Here is a 16,659-nt window from a genome sequence, read left to right as displayed (position 1 = left end):
CCTTTTTTAAGTGCGGCTTATAGACTGTTCTTATTTTACAGCAGTGTCTGCCGAGTGTTGTCATCCTAGCACTGGGGTAAGTAAGTCTGTGCCAGGGACCATCTTGGATGTGTAATGCAAAAATGCATCAGTGAGCCCAGGTCTTATCAACCATAACCTGTGTTAATAGAAGATTGGTGTCCCAATCAAATGCTTTCCAACCGCCATCTCTGGAAAGAAAGGTAACGTCTAGCCATTGCCCATAGTTCCCTGCTTTGCTTCTTTCTTTCTTCCCTGTTTCCTGTATTTTCGCTAGTAACCTAATGTACAACAGTGGTTCTCAACCAGCATGTATTACTCAGGGTTCTCCAGAGAAACAACCAATAGCGTGTAGTACAGAGAGAGAGAGAGAGAGAGGTTGATTGATTATAAAGAATGGATTCACAAATACGGAGGCTGAGATGTTCCAAGATCTACAGTTGGCGAGCTGGAGACCCAGGAAAGCCGATGGTATCATTCCAGTCCAAAAGCCAGCAGGCTTGAGATCCACAAAGGCAGAAAAAGACCAATGTCCCAGATTAATAGGAGAAGTTGCCTTTACTCTCAAAGGGTCAGCCTTTTTGTTCTATTCAGTCTTCAGCTGAATGAGGGCCACTCACTTTAGGGAGCGCAGTCTGCTTTACTCAGTCTACGGATTCAAATGTTTATTTCATCCAAAGACACCTTCACAGACACACTCAGAATAATGTTTGCCCAAATATCTGTGCACCTGTGGCCAGTTGACACTGCCAGTTAACCATACACAGGGTGATCCCCCTTTCCCTGGGGACATTTCACAATGTAGAGATGTTTTTGGTTGTCACAACTGGGTTGGGCTGGGGAGGGGATAGTTGCTACTGGCATCTAGTGGGTAGAGGCCAAGGATGCTGCTAAACATCTCACAATGCAGGAGGCAGCCCCCACCCCCACCTCAAATAAAGAATTATCTAGCCCAAAACATCAACAGTGCTGAAGTCAACTAATCCTGGTCTAAAAGCTGAAAGTAAGTTTTGTGATGGTTGTCAAGAGCTAAAGGAATACTTACCAAGTATGAGTTGCGTTAGTTCAGAATTAAACTCTCTTTGTATTATCTTCTATCCCAGGTCTTAAAAAATAAAAAAAAATGTGATTAAAAATCAGCTGTATTAAGCAACAAGGCAGTTTAAAATCTATTCACATAATGTTTGAATTAAACAACCATGTCTAACACGGTCTCTTTGTGAAATTAGCATGTGATCGTGGGTTATAATTTGTGTAAATTTTTAATCTGGCCAAAAGGTGGCACCCGTGTATCTTTTAGAAATCCATTTTATATGACACTCAAATCTGGCATCACTATTTGTTTAATTCACTAGTACTTAGCTACTGCTGGGTCTTATTTAGTCATGACTAATAAGAATTTTCCTGGAATTCTATAATATGTTGGGCACCTCTGTATTTTGACATCCCTCTTTAATCAAGAAGCTTCCAGTTTACGTGTAAATATTGCAACAGATGGGTTTTTTTTTAAATATAACACTGTGACTGTTACATTGAGCTCATCTGAGGATTCTTCTAAGTCTTTAACATTAAGTCCTTGGCATTTTAGTCCCCATCAACATTTGCTTTTCTAACCAGACTTCAGACTCAGTTTTTGGTGTCCTGCCTGGTCAAGAGATAAATCCAGGGACATATGAGTAAATATTCCTTTGCTTCTTGCCTCCTGTTTCCTTACATTGACATCCTGTGAGATTGGCCTATAATTTTCTGGAATTTCCTTTTTATTTTTTTTAATGTTTATTTATTTTTGAGACAGAGGGAGAGAGAGACAGAGCGTGAGCAGGAGAGGGGAAGAGAGAGAGGGAGACACAGAATCGGAAGCAGGCTCCAGGGTCTGAGCTGTCAGCACAGAGCCTGACCTGGGGCTGGAACCCATGAACTGTGAGATCATGACCTGAGCCAAAGTTAGACGCTCAACCGCCTGAGCCACCACCCAGGCACCCCTGGAATTTCCTTTTTAACTATGGTTCAACAACTGATTTTCTAAGTTGGTGGGGTTTTTTGTTTTGTTTATTTTAAGTAATCTCTACACCCAGCGTGAGGCTGGAACTCATGACCACCAGATCAAGTCACATCTCTTCCGACAGAGCCAGCCAGGCACCCCTAAGCGGGTGTTTATTACCTTTCTTCCCTCCCTTCCTTCCAACCAGTTCCATTTTCTGAGTAAACTGAGACCTTCTTTAATAGAGTTCTTTTGCCTTCAACTCTTTTTGCCTTCCAATGCTGAGTGAACGCAGTGTGCCCTCTTTTTCCCTCCATCATTTCAGCTTGCAGTGTTGTTATTATTACCCTAGAACTTTGTATCTAATCACTAAATGCTTCTCTTAAATTCATTTTACAGCTGAGTAGCCAATTTGGAGAATGAACCCCCCTCCTCTCAGATAAACTATCTTTCATCGTTTAGACGGTGTTGAAACTTTTTTCATTGAAACAACTTGGTGATATTGTATCAAAATAATGAAGTATCTTCCTCTAAACTATTAGAAAACTATGGTGTCCTTTCATGCCAGAAATCTGAAGGAATAGCAGGACCTTGGGGAGGGTTGTCTGCACACCTGAACTGGTCCTTGCTCTCCTGGGAACTGTGGGAGGGGCTTGTGTGGGAAGAGGGCCTAAGAAGGATGCCGCTGTCAGCTGTAGCTGTTACTCCTTGTTTGGTCTGTCTGAATTTCTGGAAGGTCCATTTAGATTCCTGTGGACCAAATAGGCCCTGGAAGAATGAGGTCTTGTGAGTTTAGCTTTGCCACATTTTTCTGTAGTGGGAGCCATATGGTACTTAGTCCAAACCATATGTAGGTAAATATCTAATTAAGGAAATTTTTTTGTTGTTCTAAGTGCCTTGTAGGGAGAAACATCCAAAGAATCTATGGTGGTTCTTTAGAAGAAGGACATAACATTTAAAAAGGTAAGAGAAAAGGTTTTAAAATGCAGACCAGAGAATCCAGCAGTCTCCAAGTTTTTTGTTTTTTGTTTTTTTTTAACCGGACTAGTTCTCATTTTGCAACATCGCCCTTACACATATGTGCAAAGTCTGGTGCTATGAGCTCAGTGGTTCTCGTCTTCTCTTTCCATCACAATCTTTTAAAATGTGGGAGGAAAGGCATATAAATGGAAGCCTCCTTTTTTATTTTAAACATCTCCTGTTTCACTGTTAACACCATCACAGTTTTGCAGATCTCTCAAACTGGTGGCTATATTCAGAGCCACCACGTATGGCCATGATCATGCACAATAGACGCTAGGGGGCGCCACTCCCTGCCGTGACTGCAGCTGAGCTGTGCAGTTTGCACAGCCGTGCATGACAGCCTTGCTTTTCCTTCCTGGTTTAAACATAGGGTTTAAGAAGCCCTTATTTTGAGTTTCTGCAGCAAGTAGCAGTTTCCACTTATGCAGTCAGGAAATTAAACTAAAATACACATGTGGTATAAAAAAAATAATGAAATCAGAATAAGAAAAAAAAGACTCCCTAGGTGACACAACTATATGCTTGTCAAAATCTGTAGAATGTGCAGAGTGGGTTTTACTGTATCTAATGATTATTATTCACTATTAAACCTCCACAGATCAGAAAAAACACATCAGCCAGACATTCAGGGTATAGAAGAAACCCATAAAACTAAAACGATAATTCTAAGCAAATTCACTATGAAATCAGTGAAACTGCCGATAAGGCTGTTTGTGGCATATCTGGTTAGAAGATTATAAAATACATTTAATACACCTAACCCATCGAAGGTCCTAGCTTAGCCTAGTGACTTTTTTCACTGGAATTGAGTGGTGACCTATTGTTTTGGCATTCTGTACATCTCAGCCTTACCCAGAATACAAGGATAAGTTCTAACTAGTTCTGATCAGGAGGATGGAAATACTACGGTTTGGGATGATGTCTTTAAATAGTCAATATTCTACGTTTTTATGCCATAAATGGCTGTTCCACATGGAAGCTGTGCATTGTAATTTGTGTATGAGGCTGATTGATCTGAGCGTGCATGGCTGTAGCTGCAGTAGTTGTGACTGACCGATCATCACAGATGTGGCCCGGAGACCCACTCGGAGGCATACTGACTAGAACTTCCTGTGCCCTGAAGGTATGGATGTCACAGGAGGGATTTGGGAATAAAGGATTCGAGTGCAAGCATACAAATGACTCCATCTGCTTTTTGTGTCACACCCTGTGTTCCCCATCTCCCCGAGTGCAGAAGTGGAAGGTCTGGGTTTCACGGCCACAAGTAGAGCTGTGAAAAGCTGAATCCTTGTCCCATAATTGCACTGCAATAAAAAAAATCAAGGCTGAAAGTCCTGAGTTTAGCCACAAAATGAGTCAACAGGGAAAGTGCATCTTGTCTTGCTAATGTGCAGAAACTGCTGAACACCACCACCGTTGCTGTTATGAGCTGGAATTTACAGAGACAATTTTTTTTTTTTAAGTTTATTTTGAGAGAGTACATGAGCGCATAAGTGGGGGAAGGGCAGAGAGGGAGAGAGGGAATCCCAAGCAGGTTCTGCACTGTTGGTGTGGAGCTCAACACAGGGGTTGATCCCACAACCCTGAGATCATGACCTGAGCCAAAACCAAGAGCTGGCCGCTCAACCGACTGAGCCACCCAGGTGCCCCTACAGAGACGAGTTTCAGTGTGGGACTTTTCTAGGCTAGGAGCCACCACACCATTCTCCACTTACCTAGGTTGTCTTTAATTATTCGTGGCACCTGTGCCCAGCTTTGCTGAGGATTTTTCTGAGGATGTGTAGTGTGCTCATGTACAAATGCATATAATCTTCCTCAGTCTATGGTGGGGTTATGTCCTAATAAACCCATTGTAAATTGAAAACATCGTAAGTTGAAAATGCATTTTAATACACTTAACCCACTGAACAGCAGAGCTTAGCCTGGCTACCTTAAACATAGCTCAGAACTCTTACATTAGCCTACTTTGGAAAAATCATCTAACAGAAAGCCTATTTTATAATAAAGTACTGAATACTTCATGTAATGTATTGAATACTGTACTGAAGGTGAAAAACAATGGTTGTATGGGAACAGAATGGTTTGAGTGTATCAGTTATTGACCCTCATGATCACATGGTTGAATGTGAATTGTGGCTGCTGCCAGAGTATCACACTAGTGTTAGTCTAGGAAAGATCGAAATGCAAACTTCCAAGCATGGTTTCTACTGAATGCTTTCACACGATCATGAAGTCAAAAAGTCAGGGCACCTGGGTGGCTCAATTGGCCAAGCGTCCAACTCTTGACTGCAGGATCATGAGTTCAAAGCCCCGTGTTGGGCTCCATGTCGGGTGTGAAGCCTACTTAAAAAAAAAGAAAAAAGCCCTTGGCCCTCACTGTCCCAATGAAGTAAAAAAATCATTAGTTGAACAACCTAAGTTGGGGACTGTCTGTACTCACTCTCAGAAACTCAACCCCTCATGATCTCAAGCTTCTCGGGGGGAGGGTGGGGAAAGTAGGAACTCACTCCAGACTTCAGCAGTAATGGTGGGTCTAAAAAACGATTCACGGGATTGCCTGTGAAAACAAGTCTTGCAAAAGGTGGTGTATCTTTCTTTTACAACAGAATTGTGATTTAATAAGAATTTTTAAATCCTGCAGAAATACCCTATATACGGGGTCTGTTCACTAGTAAGACATTTTACTTCGGCACACGTTTTGGTTTTAGGACGCTATCCACTCTATTTTCTTTTTTAAGTAACCTCTACACCCAACGTGGGACTCAAACTCACAGCCCTGAGATCAAGAGTCACATGCTCTACTGACTGAGCCAGCCAGGTGCCCCAGACACAATCGACTTTAAACTGGTCCCGAGATTTAGAAAAGACAATCTGTAATAGAAGTCCAATAATTACCATTGTGCTGTGCTTAAGAAAAAACAGGGTTGTCAATGTTAGGGAAATAAAATCAGTGCCTGTAAACACAGAACTTGTGAAACACCCAGCTTTAGCAGCAACATCTGCATAATTTAAGCATTTTCATATCAAGATTGCTTAATTATTTGGAAAACCATAAAGATTACTAATAATTATTAGGTTAATATAATGTAGAAAAACAACTAATGAGTATAGCAGGAGATGGTGAAAACAAGTGGACTTTTTTGCCAAATTTATGGATCGCATCAAAGTCAGAAATGCCCTTTAGATGGATAGTTCGCTGATATTGAATTCAAGTTTGAGGTGTTTGTGTTTTTCTTTGCTGTAGGTGGAATCTTTTTTAAGTTTGTTTGATCGTTTCTGTATTTATAGAACATATGAGCAGGGAAGGGTCAGAGAGAGAGAGAAAATCCCAAGCAGGTTCCACACTATCAGCACGGAGCCTGATACAGGGCTCGAACACATGAACTGTGAGATCATGACCTGAGCTGAAACCAAGAGTCAGACGCTTAACCGCTTAACCAACTGTGAGCCACCAAGGAGCCCCTGCAGGTGAGCTCTTTTGGGCGGATCATTGTAAAATCTGTCCGACACCCAACTAGCAAAGTAGAACTCTTGGTAATGTTAACTCAATAGTTTTCATCAGTGTGATCTTTATACTTTTAGGAAATAAATATAATATACCACATTTTTCTTAAAATATTTAGGTAAATAAAATAAACATGAGCCAATATAACATTTATTCTATATTAATAGTCAGTACATATATTAATTCAGGTTAAAACCTTTTTTCTACAGAGTATTTCTTTAATATTAGCATCTGATCCACAGTCCTATAGTACTAATTTTAATGAGAAATACAAAATGGAAATTTTACTTTCATAATAGCTCATCCACTTAACATTTTTACAGACAAAGAACTACTATAAATATGTAACATTATGCAGGCTTTTTTCTGCACCTGTTCACAAATCATAATGAATATAACTGTGTAACTATTTAGAAACTGAATGCTTTCAAACTGTCCCTGTATTTAGATGACCACCTCCCCACACTGGGCAAATTAACCAGTGTCTTTTTATTCTCCCCTCTATGGCACTCATGGTGCTGCATTGCCTGTGGCTCTTTGCCCTAATCCCTGCCCCAGTTCCTGTGGTTGCTGTTGCCTGGCTTGAGCTCTTGGAGGGCTGGGAGCCCGTCTTCTTCACCAAACAGTGTTGGGCATATGTTATACCCAACACATGTTGAACCAAACTGAATTTAATCAGGACATCTAAATTTCATGGAGCTTCCTTCTGTTTAATTTTTGTAACTAAATAAGGATTGCAAGAACTTTTTTTCAAAAATGTATCATAAAATGTACTATTGACTGAATTCTGCATAATAAGAAACTTTATGTTACAGGATGAAACATCATAGGAATTTGAACCTAAAGAACCTGAAACCATAAATGAGGACTTAAAAAAAATTTTTTTTTCAGAAATGGCAGGCAGAAAAGTCAACCCCTGATGTATTGAGTATCAGATGAAATTAGAAAGACTTTACATATCTGAATAAAGTTGAGATTAAAAGGATCTTTCCAAACAATGGGGTTCTAAAGCCTAACAATTATTTTAAAAATTCTGCTGGAAACCCCCCACCCCCACAAATGAACTCATAACTATAAAAAATAAGGCAACTTGAAGTTAAACATTTATGAAGTTAACTCTGGATTGCATGCAAAAGCCAGATTTGACTGGTGCCCTCCCATGACTAATGGCCTTTAGCAGTAAGGCTTTTCACAGATACTCGTGAAATAAGATAATCTCTCAGAAATAAATCAGAGTTTCTCAGACTCCACTAAATAGTAGACCAATTAAGATCATCACAAACTTCGTGCTGTCAAATGCCTTGAAATTGCCTTGAAAGAAAATTATGCAGACAGCTTTTCTGAAGAACTCCATTTGTGCCACATGCTTATTATTCTTTGAGGTGGAGGAGGAGGCAGGGAACATAATTTCTGTTTGAAAGTTCTTTTGTTTTCTGCTACCTTCACTTAGATATTACCCAGTACTATTTTTATACCCTATAAAGTACTTTGAGAAAATGTTAAGTGAATAGTGCTAGAGAAAATAGAAGAGGGTTTTCATATTCACTGGGTTGTAAAGTGAAGTGAATAATACTGGACTCTTAGAAGGGGGAAGATAATGTGCCGAAAAAATTAACAAGCATCCAATAAACCAACCCACCTTGTAAAATCCTAAACTCAAAGACAAACTGAATCCCAACTAATTAATAAGTGTTCATTAAAAGCAGCATTTATACCACAGCACATTTAAGTGAAAATTAATGTAGTGTCATTGAATTGCCTTTTAAATGATCATTTTAATCATGTCAAATGGATATGAATTGAATAGGAACCTACTTAAATTCACTTAATGTCTCGCATATAAGGTCGAATTGCTTAAAATAAACACTATTGAAATGAAACATATTTTATAAGAGACTTCCAAGTTATGTGACTCCTGCTTGTGTCTACAACAATACAGTTTGGATCACCTTAGAATTCCTTTTAATAGGATTTGGCCATGTGGCAGGTATATTTAGATGGAGACCAATTAATTTCTGGATTCCTTTTTCAAACTGGAATCCTATTTATTTAACTCCCCAGATATTCTCAGTAGGAAAGATTAAGGAAAAACCAATTCAGATGAATGCAAGTGGAGTTACACATCTTACCACAGAAACAATCCATTATAATACATTCTAACCAAAAATATATATCAAACCATAGTGGGGGAAAAAAAAGGTAGAAACCTAGGACTAGAGAAAGTGCTATTTTAACAAAAATAATTACACATATTTATCTTGTATCTGTTTTTAAAACTCCCAAACAAATATGCCTAAGCCTTCCAAAATATTTTCAATCACTGGTAAGTGCTGTGCTGTGTGCTCATTCATGAGAGATTACTAAAAAGTTTACAATGCAAGTATATTGGCTTGAGCCATCCTGGCAGTAAATGAAGACAGGATTCTTCAAAACAGTTAAAATGCACCAACTTTGATCAGGTTTTTAACAACTGTTCACTTTTAAATATGATCTGATATTTGCTGGTAGCCATCCAAGTCCATTAGCACCACAGAGAGTGAATGAAAAAGAGTAGTTTTAGGGAGAATGACTTAGCAGTCTTTTTTAAATGTTTAAAAATTGTACACTAAAAGAAATTCATTTCTTGGGTCATGTGTTTTGAAAATCCACGCTCACATTGCTAAATTGAAGGATTTTTGTGGGTTTCTGGTCCCAAGGTTATAGGCATGAAGGTAGGAAAGTCTGGGGGGATAATTTTGCACCTCAGGAAAGAATCTTGCTAATAATATCCATTATTTGGTTCAGTTCCAAAGTCAGATTAGGTTTTTCTGCCAGAGGTCTCAAGATGCACTCACAGCAAGAAACAAAGAAGGTTCTATAGGACAAATTAGCACATACTTTCTATACGTAATAATGCTGGAAGTCACCTAGATCATTTCCAGTCATCCAATGTACACTCTTTTCCCCAAGAATGTACAAGTATTCTTTAACAAATACCTTACAACTCAAATGGAGAGCTCTTCATACTTCATCCACTTCCAGAGTAATGCCGCCACTTCGACAGTGGGGGACTCTACAGTTTGAACCTTTACCTGTGAGGTAGGGAAGTGTATTGTAGTATTATGGCCATTTCACACAAGGAAAGATTGAAATGTAATGACTTTTTCAAAAAATATGGTAATTATTAATGAGATCGATGATTTAAATAACCGAATAAAATGCAAATAAGCCCTTATGGTTACATTAAGTTCATTTTTTTTTCTGTAAGGGATTAGCTGGACTGGAAATACTGATGAAAAAGTTATTTTTCAAAATCCATGTAAAATGTTTGTTACTGGTATCTCGACACAGAGGCACAATGAGAGAATACTGACATTTAAAATACAATGTGCTTTAGCAGTAACTTTTTACTTTTTCTATTCAACTATGTACTTGGCTCCTTCTTGGTCAAGAATGGACAATATTTTCACCAGGTTATTATTATTATGATTTCCTAGTACTTTCACTGCCAGGCAGGCTTTGAATTCACGTTCCCTCTTTGAGGAGAGGTTGATGAATACGGGCTCTAGAGAAGCAATCCTGCAAGATGAATCCTATGTTATCTGTGATCATTTGTTACTCGGGCAGTTTGCCTTCCCCTGGATGGAAAACAATGATCTCACTTTTTGTTGCTGCTGTTGCTGTTGCTTAGCTTTTCAGGTTTTGTTTTTAAGCTTTTCAGTAGACGACCCCATGCAGAAATGGATTTATACAGGTCTGCTGGAGGCAGAAGATGGAGAGCGAAGATGCCCTGCCTGTTTCTACACCTTTGCACTTGATAATTATTTGTCTGTCTGCAGTAAATTGTGAATGGCTTGTGGACAGTATTTAAGCAGGACTAGAAAAACACTCATGTTTAATTCAAATATGCACATTCTGCTGAAACTAAGAAAAGGCAATATTTTTTTGAGGTAAGACTACTGCCTATGAGTGTAACAACTATAAATCACACATTGACAAAAATAGCTCACCTTCTTCACCACTTTAAACATAAAAGTGCACTGTGGCGGGGGGGGGGGGGGAAGTTTTGAAAATCGAATGTGATGTTAACCTATACACAGGATCGAACTATCAAAGGGAAACCAGGCTTTGTGACATCAGAGAACAGTAAAGAGTTTATGTCATCCCATAAGTGCTCAATTAATACAGCTTCCTTCCCCCAAGTACCCCAATCTCCACATGTCATTTTCACACCTCCCTGTATGTCACCGTGCATTGCAATCTGTATGGGCTTCCTCTGATCCAGAAGTGACTACATCTCAGGGGGAGAAAGGGTTTTATAAACGTAATTCTTTAGCACTTCTGGATTGGAACTGTACCTTTAAATTCCACAGATGATAAATCCCTCATTTGTTACTGAAAAAGAAATGCCGCAAGTATGTAAAATAATTCAGCATTAAGCTTTTTTTCTTTTCCTCCCATGATTTGGAAATTAAGTCACTGCAGAAGATTGTTTATTTTATTATCATCAGAGGCCATTTCATTAATCAGCTGTTCTATAGACAACTGAATAGCATTCTTGACAAGAGAAGAAGCCGTTTCTTTTAAGAGTGTTTCGTATTGTTCTGAAGTTCTACCCTCAAAACCACTATCATTAGCAAAAACCCCTATTTGCTCGTTTTCAATTGAAATTAAGAATTGCTTAGGGACATTTTTAGATTTCTTAACATCAAATTCACTGATTTCAGTGTCTGTAATAATAATAGCAATTGGCTCCATTCTTTTGCTTTCTTCTGGTTTTGGTTTCTCTGCAGTGACCTCATTTCCTCTAAGCTCTGATTCCTGGCTCAGTTCAGTATCTTTTGGCTCACTCTCTTCAGCAACAATCTCTCCACTTTCGTGCTGTTTCCAATTTGGTCCACTTTCTAGGATATTGCTTTTGGCTTCTTCCACAATTTGCTGATCTGGGACTGCAGGTGAGGGAGGGACATCAGAAACCAAAGGGGGTTGCTGTTGTGTTTCTGAAGGTTCAAGGGGGCTTGCTTGCTGGGGTTGAACGCTTTGTTTTTCCTCAGTTGTTTCAGTATCTCGTTCAATGACTAGAGTTCCTGTGTGAATGGCAGAATGCCCCGTGTCTAACCCAAGTTCTACTGCAATCACTTTTTCCCCAGGTGCCGTTGTGCTGTGGCTCCCATTTGGCTCACAGACCTCATCGCCTCCTTTCTGTGAGACAGCTTTACTCACATCCTGGGGCAACTTGGGCGTGGTTGCCTGCTCATCGGATTGGGTTGGAGCTTCCGTATCCAAACGTTCAGCCTCTCCCTGGACTCTGAGGCTGCAGTCGGAGTCTTCTATAATTTTGGAATGATTACTTCTTTTCTCTCCTTTGGAGAATTTTATGCAGGGAATCTTGAGTCTGGATTTTGCCTTTTTCCTAGAAAGATCAGCATCCTCAGCACTGATTTCAGGTTGCACTTTAGCCTCAAAGGGCTTTTGCTGCTTTGAAGCTTCTGACCTTTTCCTGTGTGTTACAAGACGTTTGATCGACGCCCAGGCCCCCACTGGGGCCTGGGGCTGATCAGAAGCTCCCGCCTCTGGGGGACCCGTTCTTGCTGCACCAGCAGCTTTAGAGCTAGCTTTGGGCTTCATCTCTTTGGCTGCTTTCTTTCTTCTCTTGAAGCAAAGCACTGATGCTTTTTCCTCCTGCCGCTCGTCTTGAGGACTGACTTCTGCTGGTCTCTTCTCATCCTTGCTTTCGACTTGAATTTCAGAAACTGTGGCTTCCATTTTTACATTACACTCGTTCTTTCTCTAGAAAACTATATTCTTTCTTCCTTAGCGGCCTTTATGACCAAAAAGTGGGCAAAAATACCATACTAAGTAAAATTTCTTCCAGATGCATTCACTCTTTTTGTCTTATTCCAGTTATTTTAGGTGGCTTCTCCAGTGTACAACTCCTAGTTTCTCTATTACTTGTAATTTCCTCTCTTTAATTTCTTCATGAAAGCCCTTTACGGGATAGATTTTTATTTTATTTAAGGATCAACCTGATGAGAGAAAAGAGAGTGGCATTTTATTTCACCATCAGCCTATTGCTTTCTAGGAAAACAATTTCCTAGATTTCCGTCGAACGTATATGATTCTACCAGGCACGTTTCCCACAGAATAACTTACTGATATAACTGGAGAATTAAAATATCAAAAAGATTTCCATGTGAATCTATTTTCCTCTACTCTCTTTCTTAAAACTTCATCTTGGATTATTTGCAAATCTGATACCAATTCTTTCATTGCGCTGTCTTTACGAATGTTTATGACTCAATTCCAAGTTAACAAAACAAACATTAACAAAACAATGAAAGGCAAGGTGATAAGCAAGCTAGGGTAATTTTTATTACATGCAGTAAAGAATTCTGCAGCTGCAAAGGATCTTAGAGATTTTTCAAGCCCAGCCAGATGAAGAAATCGAGCTCCAGAGTGGGTGGTTGGACTGCTGAAAGCCATACAGTTAGACAAGGTCATAGCCAGAGTTAGAACTGAAGACTTTGCCTCTCCAATGTTCTTTCCATTCTACCGTAAGGTTTCTGTTCTAAAAATGTATGTTCTGTCAGGGAGGTGCTACTTTTCATACATACTTTCAGGAAGTTTAACATCACTGTCATTCACCACTCTTAAATGTAGTTGTATGATTTTGACATTTTTTTCCCTAAGTATCTACTGTTCAAAAGTTTTCCATAATGAGCACATAGCCAAAGGTCAGTAAGAGTGAATGACAATAAGCACTAACATTTATTGAGCAGCATTTGTGCCTTAGGAAAGGCTAAGCACGTTTACATACATCTCTAATCTTCCCCACAACATTATGAAGTGAGTAGGTGCTGGTATCACTATCTGCAGAGGAAGAAACTGAGGCACAGAGTTAAGCAACTTGCCCGAGATTCCACAGCTAGTAGGTAATCTTTGGTTGAATCCAAGCTCTGAAAGTGCGCAATAGAGTTTTATCAGGAAAATGAATTATTTGGAGATACTAATCTGCACTAGATTCACTAGTCAAAAATGTTTTCATTGCTTAAATTTAACTTATGGTTATTTAACCATAACACAGCCCATGAACTCATAATTGAACCAAGACTAGACTGGGTTCGTGTTATTTTAAAATCAAGCTTCTGAAATTCCTTATATTTTGTTTTCTTGGTTCTGGAACTAATTAAGGAGCCAAAGATAATCGCTAAGCTATGTGATTGGCAAACTGATTGGTTACATATAAATATAAAATTAATCCACAGAATAGCGTGACCAATGAACAAAGATGTGAGGGGATGATCTCAACAAGAGTTGTACCAATTTTTGTTGATCGAAGTCCTAAAATAAGCAAAGGGACTCTTTCCTTGTACTATTTTTATGTAAATCCTTCAGCATTGTAGGTTTATTTGGGCAGCTCTTGATTCTATGAACCAGAAGAGGAACTGGAACTCTGCAAATCAGTTTATGATCTAAGTATTTCCTTAGGTTGGAGTTCCATACTGGATGCCCCTGATGGAAGGACAAGATCATCCCAGAACAGCGCGGGAACTAAAATATGAACATTGTAGGTGTCCCTTCTCAAATGATGCTTCCATACGCTCCAGAATCACAGCTGATTATAGCTCTATCTTTAAGTCTTCTCCTGTCTCGCAGTTCTCAGCACCTGAGTGTTTACCAGCCAGAGAATGTGTAACTAATAGAAATATTGAAATTAGACCATGTTTAAGACTGAAGGGTTTGAAATTGCCCTGGATTGCCCAAAGACAACTGCCTGAGAAGCTCACTTGAATGGATATCACAATAGAAATAAATTCCCCAAAAACCTAACCGAAATGGGGAAAATACAATCGGAAGACCTTAAAACTTTGAAGAGTGTTAGTCTGCAGATGATTCCTCCTTAGCCAGCAGGGTACTCTTGCCGCCACAGCAATCTTAAAGTCCCTGTTGTCATTTCCTGACCGAGTCTCATGTCTAACGCCCCTTTCCCCCTTGAGCAGAGAAGCCCGGAGGAAAAGAGCAAGCCCCTGCGAGGAAAGCTGCGAATCTCTCTCCCAGGGCCGGATGCGGACCACCAAGCTGCCTCCGGAGGAAGGCGGCTCGTTCGGCTGGACGCGCCTGGTGGCAGGTGCTGGAGCGCACGATAAAGAACTCAAAAAGGAAAGTGCCGGGGGCGTGGAACAGATAGCCCAGCTTCAGGCTGTCTGCACAAACAGAATGGCCAGGGGCCCCAAATCACGTTCCTCTCAAATGAGGGTAAGGAAGGGCAAGCGGTCCCCGCAACCCCTGCTGCCAGGACGAGCTGTAACGCGGAGAGGGCGGGTGGGCACAGCTGACCAGGGTGGCCGCTGGCTGGAGATGCGGGCGGACGGACGACCCTCCCGGTTCTTACCCCGGCCACCTCGGGGGCCCCGGTTGTGGGCGCCCACCCCGCCGCGCGGGCGGCCAGAGGACCTGACCCTGGCCCAGACCCCCTTCCCTGCCACCCCCTCGCCGTCCCTCACTTACCGAGGGCGCGGGGGTCCCCGGCGACCCTGCTGCCGAGGTCAGGGGGCGGCTCGCGGGGCCGGGCACCCAGGAGGCCGGGAAGCCTCGGTCGTACCCGCAGTGCACAACCCTCTGCAGTGGGACCGCAGCCCGCGGCGCCCCCTCCCCAGAGAGCGGGGAGCGACAGCCCGCGGCTCCAATGCGCGCCGGGAGGGCGGGCGGGCGCGGGGCGGGGCCAGAGCGGGCGGGGGCGGGGGCGCGGCCTGCGAGAGGCTCACCCCCCCCCCGCCGCGTGGGAGCGCACCACGCGCTTCGAGCCCCAGCGCGAGTTCCCGCCGCGCGACCCCGTCCGGCCCGGGGCGGGGGACCACCCGCAGATGGGGTGGGGACAGGGGGAGTGAGCCCCGCACCTCCTGAGATGCAAAGTAGCAAAATCTGGTTTTAAATTATGGGCACTGCCATCGAAGCCCCCTCGACACACCAAATATTTAAAGACACAGCAGATACATTTTGAAAGGATTCAAAACTGTGCACGGTGAGAGCTCGTTTGGAGAGAAAATTACGTATATGAAATGAGACCAAAAAAAAAAAAAAAAACAAAAAAAAAACAGAACGAAACACACACACACACACACACACACACACACAAACCAGCTATCCTAGGAGTGGCTTTGGGTGCAACGGTGTTATTATGGTTCATTGCCAAACGGACTCTGAGGCCCAAGACCTAGACAGACCCTAATCTCCCTAGTCTAGGGGGCCAGGTGGAGGTGATACAATCTGTGTGCGGAGGAGGTCAGGGCACAGGGACCCAGCCCCATCCATCTTTTATACCTTACGTATTCACAATGTCTGCTTAATCTTGTCCCTCTCGATTAAGCGGGAGTGGGGATCAGGAGATTGCTTTCCTCACGATTCCAGTCCCAATCAGAGCAAAGGGCACAGGCAACATCTACCCTCCTTCCTGACTGGATGGCTAGGTTGTGTATTTTCATACGTTTTCTGGGTCTTCGTCTAAACCGGTTACTAGCGTAGTGAAACACACCGCAAGCATTTATTTGTACACTTAGCGCATCGTTTCATTAACCAATGAGGTGTTGCTGTGAGGGCTTAGGTGTGAGGGCTTCAGGATTACCAGTACCTACCCGGGCATTCCTGGGAGTTCCAGCAGTGAGGTCCTCCCGGGGTTACAGTTCTGGGCTCCTCAGGGGCCCTCCCCGGGACACCGTCCAGATGAAGAACCTGCTCAGGCGGAGCAAAGAATTACCAAACAGCGCTTGTACTTACTACCTCCATTCTTTGACAGGATTCCGATCTTCACGGAAATAAATCTGGCATCTGCTTTTGGATGTTCTTCCAGAAATACGTTTTACCTTTGTGAGACTCTGTAGCTCTCACTGAGACTTAAGAAAGAAACACGAGGACCCAACAGCAAAGCCGAATCTAAGTTGTCGGGGTCTTAAACTTACAGGTAAAGTTAGAGACGAAAGCTGTAAAACAGGAAAATCCATTAGCATCTACTTTAGTGGTAATTAAGAATTCAGTTTATCTTTGTGCAGACAGCCAACACCAGCCTGTGAAAATGCCGTTTATATTCCCAGATGGGTTGCTAACCTTGCTGACACTTTTGAACTTTAAACAAGCCAAAAGAAATCCATGGCACTCA

General features: G+C 41.7%; 1 protein-coding gene across 1 annotated transcript; it reads right to left on the bottom strand.

The window, feature by feature from the left end:
• Positions 1-6,655: 6,655 nt before the first annotated feature.
• Positions 6,656-15,614, bottom strand: AKAP5 (A-kinase anchoring protein 5). Its single transcript, XM_045451230.1, has 2 exons — positions 15,015-15,614; positions 6,656-12,532 (listed from the first exon to the last, which is right to left on the bottom strand). The coding sequence occupies exon 2, from the start codon at positions 12,270-12,272 to the stop codon at positions 10,983-10,985; it is 1,290 nt and encodes a 429-aa protein (XP_045307186.1). The 5' UTR covers positions 12,273-12,532; positions 15,015-15,614; the 3' UTR covers positions 6,656-10,982.
• Positions 15,615-16,659: the final 1,045 nt, after the last annotated feature.

The sequence above is a fragment of the Leopardus geoffroyi genome, chromosome B3 (assembly GCF_018350155.1).
Source record: "Leopardus geoffroyi isolate Oge1 chromosome B3, O.geoffroyi_Oge1_pat1.0, whole genome shotgun sequence".
NCBI lineage: Eukaryota > Metazoa > Chordata > Mammalia > Carnivora > Felidae > Leopardus > Leopardus geoffroyi.
This window is presented reverse-complemented; position numbering and strand designations above follow the sequence as displayed.

Coding starts and splice junctions, on each gene's coding strand:
- AKAP5 (XM_045451230.1), bottom strand. CDS start 12,272: ATGGAAGCCACAGTTTCTGAAATTCAAGTCGAAAGCAAGGATGAGAAG.